Source organism: Lytechinus pictus, chromosome 3 (assembly GCF_037042905.1).
Source record: "Lytechinus pictus isolate F3 Inbred chromosome 3, Lp3.0, whole genome shotgun sequence".
In the NCBI taxonomy this organism is placed as follows: Eukaryota; Metazoa; Echinodermata; class Echinoidea; order Temnopleuroida; family Toxopneustidae; genus Lytechinus; species Lytechinus pictus.
The window spans coordinates 54,524,137-54,533,994 of NC_087247.1; the positions used below are offsets into that span (position 1 = coordinate 54,524,137).

General features: G+C 34.0%; 1 protein-coding gene across 7 annotated transcripts in view; it reads left to right on the top strand.

The window, feature by feature from the left end:
• LOC129256982 (myotubularin-related protein 14-like) overlaps window positions 1-5,405 on the top strand; it is a 65,284-nt gene extending 59,879 nt beyond the window's left edge. For 2 of the 7 annotated variants that reach the window (XM_064097374.1, XM_054895216.2), the window contains 2 exons: window positions 2,863-2,985; window positions 3,240-5,382. In XM_064097374.1, coding sequence (XP_063953444.1) covers window positions 2,863-2,985; window positions 3,240-3,429 — 313 coding nt within the window. In that variant the 3' untranslated portion in view covers window positions 3,430-5,382. Of the gene's footprint in view, window positions 1-2,862; window positions 2,986-3,239 lie in introns of all 7 variants that reach the window. The other 5 variants (XM_064097375.1, XM_064097377.1, XM_064097373.1 and 2 more) reach the window with 4 other exon arrangements.
• The last annotated feature ends 4,453 nt before the right edge of the window (window positions 5,406-9,858 follow it).

Here is a 9,858-nt window from a genome sequence, read left to right on the forward strand (position 1 = left end):
TAAACATTTTTTTATTTTTTAAATTTCTCCTCATACACAGACGGCTCGCTATCGTGCAGCCACCATTAGGGGACTTACAATGCAAAATCCCCCCGTTGGGGCTCTTCAATTTTTGTCTTTAATGAATCAAACTTTTGAAAATGAACGCAACCGAAATGCAAATTAATATTCCCTCTTGGCATTAATTGCCAAAAAACGGGGAAAATCAAGTTAAAAGGAACAAAAACAGTGACTTACCTCGGCTGTCGCGCAACTTCACTGCCCTGTTTTATCAGAACTTAATACACATAAACATATGGCCATTGAGTCCCCTGTACAGATCGCGCTAGAACTTCGGTCTTTGTATTTGGTGAGTGAAGCCAACGGAGTTCAGCTGAACAACCAACATAACAGAGACCGAAGCTTTTGGTCTAATTTGCTCTTTGCTTGGTTTAGGCTTGTATTTTTTTCAATATTTTGCTTGGCATAAAACAATGAATATAGATTTTTAATTACCTGTGTTTTGAGGGTCTTTCATGTAGTATTACTGTGAAGAATGAAGGAATATTTATTTTGCTAGAAGATATTGCCAGTTGAGCAGCTATTGACAGGAATTATTTTAATTAGTTCTGTTCTTATTGATTGGGTGGCTGACATGTTGATTCTATGTGTCCAGCTCCTTCTTTCATGTCCTTTGAGTACAATGTCTGGTCAATTTCCCATTTAAAAATTAAATTATTACATATTGCTTGCCCTCAATCATGCATAAAACAATTTTTTTTAAAGTAAGTTTTATGGCAGTGACACATTAATCAGTGAAATATGATCATTTCAATGCAAGCCATTTTTCACACAGTTGACAAACGATGACAGTGTTTGCTCATGCGTGAAAAAAAAGCAATCTGATAAAGGATACTTTAGAGTAGAGGTTCTGAATTAATGGGGCACACACTACTGATTGCACATCAGGCCTTGCAAAGTAGCACATGCAAACCACTATGAAATATATATCGTCGGCAGTCATCCGAACCGTCGTATGTGTGATACGACGGTGCAAACCCATTTCAGAGAAAATCGACTTCAAAGTTTACTATAATTTTCACAGTTCCCCAGCCTTACAACATATTCATTGCTAGAAAAATGCATGGTTGGAAAGACCAATACAATTGCTTGACATTGGTATTTTTTACACAAAACTAAGAATCCGAGAAAATATTGCAAAAGGGCTACATGCTTGTAATTTTCGGTTTGAGCAGTTTAGATTTTCCCTGTACAAAAACGCCATAGGGAATACAACAAACCTGACCGTGATTTCAATGCGAGCGGTCAGTCAAAACGTATCGCTTTTCACGTGCAAAGTCAATTCAGTTCCCAGTGCCGATTCGACAGTTTGGCTGACTGCACGCATTGAAATCGCAGTCAGTCAAAACGTCGTATCGCTCTGTTACAGTACAGGTTTCCAATGGGATTTGCGCATTTTATTAAAAATTTGTTTGGCATCGCCGTGAAAATCCTCTCATATCTCGGAAAACAAAATAAATTGCTGCCTAGAAATTTAGTTATGAATAGAGTAGAACTTGTACTTTTATTTTATGAAAAAATCTTAAAATTGATTTTTTGACCAAATTTGACTGATACAACGGTTCGGATGACCACCAATGATATGTAAGATTTATCTTTTTTTTTCAATTTTTTCTTTTTTGTATTGAATTTGTATTGAGACTTACATTGATTTTGCCCAATAAAAGGCCCGGTATTGAAAAGTTTTGCGGGGCTCTGCTCCTTGAACCTCCAATCGGGGCCTTCATATGGGGCCCTGTACCCCATGGTGCAACACTTTGCTCGCTCTGCATGTTGGATATTGGCGCAGTATAGATTCCGATAAGAAATATAGTGCTTGAGCAATACTGATTGAGAACCCCTGCTTTGAAATTTATATCAATGGTTAAAAAAAAAATTTCTTGTTTAGAAACACAATTTAGCAGCTTTTCCAAAACGTAACTTGTATCATATGCATTGAATACAGAAGAAGATAAAGATAATGTTGCTGATGACAATAATAATGATTATGATGATGGCATTAATGAAAATGATTGTGAAAAAGATAGTGATAATTGTGTTGGTGATGATGGTTGTGATGGTGGAGGTTGAGATGGTTGTGATGTATATGATGAAGGTGATGGTGGTGATGAAGATGATGATGATGATGGTGATAATGGTTGTGATGATGATGATTATGATGACAGTGATGATGATGATGATGATGATGATGATAATTATGATGATGATGATGAGAGTGATGATGATGGTGGTGATGATGATGATGATGATGATGATGACAATGATGATGATGGTTGTGGTTGAGGTGGCTGTGTTGTAGATGATGAAGATGATTATGATGATGATGATAGTGATGATGATGGTGGTTAATTTGATGTTGATGAAAGTGCTTCATGAGAGGAATTGTCAGACATTTTATCTGACAATACTGTAGTTACAGTGCTTCTCAGCCAATCAAATTTAAAGAAAGTTGTCAGATCTGACGACTTGTCGGACTGAAATGTTGGTGAAATGCCTTCCAGTCATTCTTCTTTGTACAGACAATACTTTTTAAAAATATCAAAGGAAGCTTCATTTGGTTTTTATTATTTTGTATTTAGATTATTTAAAATGTAATTTTAAGTGATGTTTCATTTGTATTATTAAGATTTTTTTGTTAAGAAGTATTTTTAATTTAACTGTAGACAAGATATTTTATCAAATGAATTCAAGGCCTATTTCTTTCATTGTAAGAGGGTGATTTTCATATATTGGGGTTCAGCATAAAAGAGCAAGCGCTAAGTGAGAAAAACAAAGAGGTCATTCACATTTGTAATGTTTCAGTTGGCAGATAATATCAGGTACAGGGAGTGTAAAGGGGTACTTCTCCGCCCGAGACTCTCCTCTCACTATCAATTCAGACATCTCAAGTGGATCATGTAGCTCAGCTAACAGCAACCCACCAATGTAAGCATTCTCAAGGCCCTTTTAATGTTTGGTGTTTACCTTGGCCAAATCAGGTTGATTCCTGATTCTGTGTTTTCCCTTTTCCTCCCCTACCTCCTACTTTCAAATTTTGACTTGTGTAGTTGTGTTGTGTTGTCTAATGTTAGTTGTCTCAAGTGTTGAGTTCAGGTATAAATTTGAAGATAAGCTGAATCAAATGCATTACAAGTTTTATGTTACATCTCTTTTGTTGTCTTATTGATCTCTTTTTCCAGACCTGAACACATTCCTGAGGAGAGCTTAAGAAAACAGAGACTAGACCAAGTCCGTATGGAGTTCAACAAGATATACTCATCAGTGATTGGACCAAGGTATGCAATGGAACCCAGCACTGGTTTAGGGAGTGTGATAGGAAGCCTAGTTACCAAAGTAGGACTCAAAGGTGGAAGGGGACAATATGTATAACACATGACCTTTCACATATGACTCTATCTTTGTGATGCTCTAATTCTTCATTTTTCAGAGGTGCCTGTTAGGAGTGCAGATGGCATGTAAAGCACATGGCATGTTGCATATGACTCTGATGTCTGTTTGTACATGGAATTTTACCTTTCACAAAGTCTTCACACTTGAGAGGCGGTGGTTGAAATGAAAGATGGAAGCCCAAGATCTCTCACTTATCACAATACTTGTTCAGAAGTAGAAAGTCTTTTGGAGGTGGCAGACTAAATACATCACCCCAGGCATATTACAGATGGCTTGATCCAACTCATCTGTGACTCCTCAAGCATGATAATTTTTGATTGATTTGCAGCCCAAGTTCTCAATTTCAAACTCCAGTAGAATGTTTGTAAGTTTGATTTTGAAAGCTGCCATATTTTTCTTGATCATTTATGCATAGAATCTGAAAAGATACAATGTTTTTCTGGTAGATTTTGTAAATTTGGGATGAATACTGTCTGCTGAAGTGAATACTGGTATAACAATTACTGCGAATGATTTGTATGTCATTTCCCCCAACACCAAACCTTCAGGATTGGGAAATGTGATTTTTTTTTTGCATTTCTATGGTTACATCCTGAAGACTCATCATATTGGCAAGTGCTATCATTGATGTGATCTATTGAGTTATTCTAAATCACAGCTGATGGTAGAGCTAAAGGCCACCGCACAGAATAAAATGTAATAGAATTTGATGCTAATATTGAGACTTGGAATATCTTACTGAGTAATGTTCGAAATCATCGTACGAATACCTATGATCAAATTTGTGACTATGCTATCATCCTTCTTAGAATAAAAGCGAATCTAATGTCTAGTCGTAATGACGTCATAGCAGTCTTACGATTGGCTACGATTTGAAACTAATTTGGACTTTACTCCAAAATAAGGGCTTGCAATCATTCAAAATTGTTATGATATTATTATTTCAATTAATTTTAACCTCAAATATAATGATATGTTCCATTCACATCTTCAGAAAATGAGCAAAATGCGATTTGTTCCAAAATCGGGTCGCAGACCAGTCGTAAGGTGTGCGGTCGCCTTAAGATATATAGCCTCATATGTGCTTTCAGCAGCAATACCAACAACACACGTTGCACTGGGAATGATCCACTGTCTCTATATCTTCTGAGAAAAACTATAGGAACAGGTGTTTTATGATTGACACCCATTTCTATGGGATGTTCATTGAATTGCGTAAAGATGTTTTTACATAATAGGTCCCTGGCTGCAAAGTCTAGATCTTGAATTCATTCCACTATTGGCTCTGTAATGAGTCCAGTCTGTTCCACCAGCTTATGAAATAACCTGTCATAATATCGCTCAATAAAAGGCAATCAGCTTTATTTTCGAACTTTACTCTGTAATCTCCTTATTGATTGTATTTAGACAGGATATAAATTTTATTATAAAAGAAATTGTCATATAGAGAAGATTTGTTGGGAAGATTTGGAAGATATAAAGTGTTAACATAGTTTAAAGCCATTACTGTTAGAATATAAAGATCATTGTGTATTGATTGGTGTACCATGATTAAAACACGTGTCTTAAGAAAGTATTTTGATGGTAGAAAATAATCATAATTTTGAAAAGGGGATATATACTACATTGTAGCTCAAACCTGGAAGGTCGCAAATCTTGAGAATGGCAATCAGCTCGAAAAAGTAATGTCAATGCAGCAGATCCGCATACTACAACATACTTGAGTGCCCCCTCCAGAAAAAATGAATAAGTAAATGAAAAAAAAGGCATGTTTTATGTAATATTTAGGCCCATTTTTATATGATAAGCTATATGATAGTCCTGATATTAGTTTTGTACATTTTTTTTTTTTTTTTTTTTTTTTTTTTTTTAGTAAATCCACTTCAAACCCACAACTATAAATGCCAAAATATAAAAATCTTGCCATTCCTGGTTATTTCAGCTTAATTGAAATATTGACATTATCGAAAAAAAATGTGTTTGATGAAGCTTGTTATTCCTGTTAAGTTATTTCAATCTAAAATCCTGTTATTTTGATTGGCTGAGAGCAAATACAGTTAATGAATTCTTGCAATCTTATTTATAAACAGGTTTTAAAAGACATGGCAAAGGAAATTAGGAGTTTACTTTTCATTTTTATTTGACATAAGAGATAGTAATCCATTCTTAATGTTTCATTTTGACCTTGGGAAATTTTTAAGATTGATCACATTTTATGTTTATCTTTTTTTCTGAAATATGGGAATTTGGATTTATGTAAAGTATAAATATTTTAGGAATGTATTGTGAATCACTTTGTAGTTCAATAATTGAATGTCCTTTTCTATGCCCATTGAAAATGTTAATATTTCTTCTTTCTCTTCAAATTTTTATATCTTTATGTTCTGTTGTTTTGCTGTATATGTATATTTTTGTATCGCATGAAAGAGTAATATATAGAGATATATTCCTTTATAAGTTAATATGCAAAGTAAGTGATTAGGATGATCTCCATCAGAAGCTGTTATGAGTAATATATCCAGACAATTATGAGCATTGTAGAAAACAACTCTATGTTTTCATTGTGATGGAAATAATGGGATTCCAAATACATATTGTCAATAATGCAATGAAAGTCATCATTAATTGGATGCGAGTTCAAGCTAATGAAAACATATGAATCCCACAGAGGTTTGATGGACCTATCCATCTCCATCATGTGGTGAAACGAATGTGCACTGGGTTTTTTAGACGACTCGGGCCCAAGGCATGAAACTTGAGACGACTCTGGTTGTTTGATGATGCACAATCATTGGATATGGGAGTAGACAATCGTCGTCTGACACTGCTCAACGACTGAGAGAGTCTCGAAAACCCAGTGCAGATTTATTCTATCAACTGATGAAGACAGACAGTTCCATTGAACATTGTGGGATATTATTTTAGCAATTGTTGCGTATTTCTGTGTATGTCTAAGTACTTATGTTTCTGATATTGGATTTAACTTATCCACTGTCTTGTTAAATGTCTCTGTTCGTAATACACAGCATTTTCTTCTGATAAATAAATGCCCTTTCAGAACTGATGCAAAAAGCTTGGCAACAAACAAATAATGAGGCATCCTTCGGGCCGGATAAGCTTTTGCCGTGCCGTGGCGTCTGTCGACCGTCCACAATTTCAAAATATTTCTTTAGTCATTTCAAGTCCGATTTCAATTTTGTTTGCTTTATATGATAGCACTAGGTGGGGGATTCAAAACTTCTACACAAGAATTTGAAATACATTGAATATGCTCATTTTTGCACATTTTTCAAAATTCACAAAAAATACTTCTTATTTATTTGTTGACCGATTTGTTTTCTCTTCCATCTGGTAGAGCTTCATGAAGTTCACCAAACTTCTGCACAGAATTTTGAAAATTTGAATTTTGTTTGCTTTATGATTGCTTTAGGTGGGAATAGTACAAAACTTCTATATAGAATTTTGAAGCTCATTAGATATGCTGATTTATACATCGTTTTGAAAACTCACAAAAATCCTTTTTATTTGGTGACCGATTTTATTTTTCCATCCGACAGCTACATGAGGTTCACCAAGGTTCTTCGCAGAATTTAGAAATTTTGACTAGAAAATTATGTAATTTGTACAAAGTTTATTCATAAATCACAAAAATTGCTTCTTTGTCATTTCTTCATCAATTTCAATTCTGTTTCCTCAATTTATGTCACTAATATAATTCACTAGTGTCAACTTGGCTGAAATTAAATATTGTGTTGAATTTTGTTGCAAGACGCTGGATGAGCACCACATAATTGATGTGCTAGTTTTAATGTAGAATACAGGAGACCATTATTCCACCTGGATTTGGATTAATCACATTCCTAGAAAATAAGCAGAATTATGATGTTACACAACTTTGGAGAGAAAAAATAATTGTTTTTAGATTTAACATGTAATGTGCATGATTTTACATAAGTTGGAGGGTGGATGCTGTGCCATGTGGCTATACACTATACCTCTTGATTATAGAGAGCTAAGCTTTATCATCCATATTAATAGAAGATAATTGGTTTGCCATGTCTAAGAAATGTTTCTGAGCTTTGTCATGTCATGTTTGAACATGTCCCTTTTTTTAGTTCAATGCTGTGATAGAATCTGAAGAATCATTATGTAACAGTACTGCAGTAAGAAATGTAGCTCTGATGCGGTGGCATAAAACTTTATAGAGCAAGTAGGTTGGTATATATAAACATTTCAAAAGGATTTTTGATCCTCATCACTATGATCCTACATGTATTTCACAAACAAATGTTTTTCACCATTGAAAGGTTAATTTTTATTATGATACTGTTGGTATACAGGTTTCATAATGCAGTCTATATTTTTAAACCCTTTTAACTGTTAGCTTTTAATATGAATTCTGATGTGTGAATATGTTATTTTACAGGAGAAACCCACCAGTAACTATTTTCAGCTATTATACGTCTAGTTGGGCATGATAGAACATGTCCTACAATTGAAAGTTATTTTGTTTTACAGAAGAAAAAAAATGTTGCTTCATATCATCAGGACATTCCTGAACTTGTCCAGTCAGACCAGTCTTCTGTTTTTTTTTTCACAAAATGATGCTCTATGGTTGCTTTTAATCTTTTATTCTGCTGGACCAATGCATCAGTGGCATTTTATATCAAGAATGTCTTCAATGAAAGCATGTTCATGTATGAATTCTATTTTTAGTATTATCGGAATGAAACATAATTCTATTCTACATGTATCAGAATATTGAAAAATAAATGATTTTTTTTATTTTACAAAGCAAGAATTTTCTTCAATTTTTGTCATTTTTTTTAAAAGGATATATATTTTTCACAAACATACTGTGAGAGATGCAGAATGTGAATTGCCACATGCCAGGTATGACACATGGATTGTATTTGTTTTTATCTTTACACAAGTTTACATGATGGTACTGATAGCAGAGAATGGTTGCAGTTCACTATATGGTTCTGAAAAGGACTGTTTGTTTTGGGTGGCGGAGTATTAAGAAATGAAAGGCAAGAATGACAAAGATGATAGCGAGAAGTCTCTTGTTAGATCATGAGGCAAAGTCCTAAAAGGACTGTAAACCAAGTAAGTCAAATTAAAATGCCATCAGGTATATATCATGGTATAGTGAAGTGGTATGCAACAGGGTCCCAATGGTTTGTCTATCAAGTCTAATTCTTAGATTAAATGCCTCATTAATAAAACCGATTTGGTATCATTTTGGTCAGTTTGATCCCAATCATCAATTTGGCTGAAAAAACTAATGACCAATTAGTCTAGTTGCCATATCTGTAGACATGGCAATCCAAGAAATGTAAAGGGGATTTGGGGCATGGTTAAGCAGCATTTGAAACTTTTCTGCAATAGACAATTTGTATTATAAGATTATATTTTATGTACATGCATTTCTTTATATATATTTGTTTATTTCTATTGCCTTGCTTGCATAGCATCAGCAAGACATATCAAAGACACTTGTAATGGCAGCATAAACACGAAATCATAGGTTTAAATGTCATAAGTGAATAAAGACCTATTCATGAAACTTGGACACAAGGGTTATCACTCATTTGACACAAGTTTCTGGTCACATGAACAAGGTCAAAAGTCATTTAGGGTCAACGAATATTCAATATATTGAAAGTTTCTATTCTCGAAAACTTACATAAAGTGGTTATCAAGTAGGCAAACAAATAAATTTAAATTTTAAGTCTCTTGGGGACGGTCAAAGGTTATTGGGGGTCAATAAATTGATATCAACTATATAAGATTTAGTCCAATGCTAATATTCTGAATTTTCAAGATGTTGAAATCAGAAGTACCATTAATCTTGGACAAGTTATTATTTTAAACTTTGATATAATGGAAATGAGATAAGTATATTTGCATTAGAATTTAGTACTAGCAATTAAATCGATGAACCACTCCATGGGCTATGGTTCATGAAACTAGTTATAACAAAAGATTTGAAGTAACAGTTGAAAGCTACTGAAATAATTAGATTTGATTGGCTTACAGTAAAGTTGTTAACAAAATTGTGCATTTGTTATGCCAAGTCGACCAAGGATTACATTTTATATATATTAATATACAGGTTAGTGCCAAATTCAAAACTATTGGGACCACAGAAATCTGTAAAAGAGTCCGGTTATTTGGACCCATCTCACGGCCGTGAGATCTTAGTCTTCGATTGTGCGAGCGCCGACAAATTTGCATGGTGGTAGTGTGCGATAAAATCTTCAAGGCTGCATGGTTAATTTTTTAAAAATAAGATTTCATAAGATTTAATGAATTATGCTAATTTGTGCATGAAATAAAACATCTGCTCTAATCAACTATCATACTGCACCAAAACTGCTAATTTTTTATTCACAAACTCTTTGT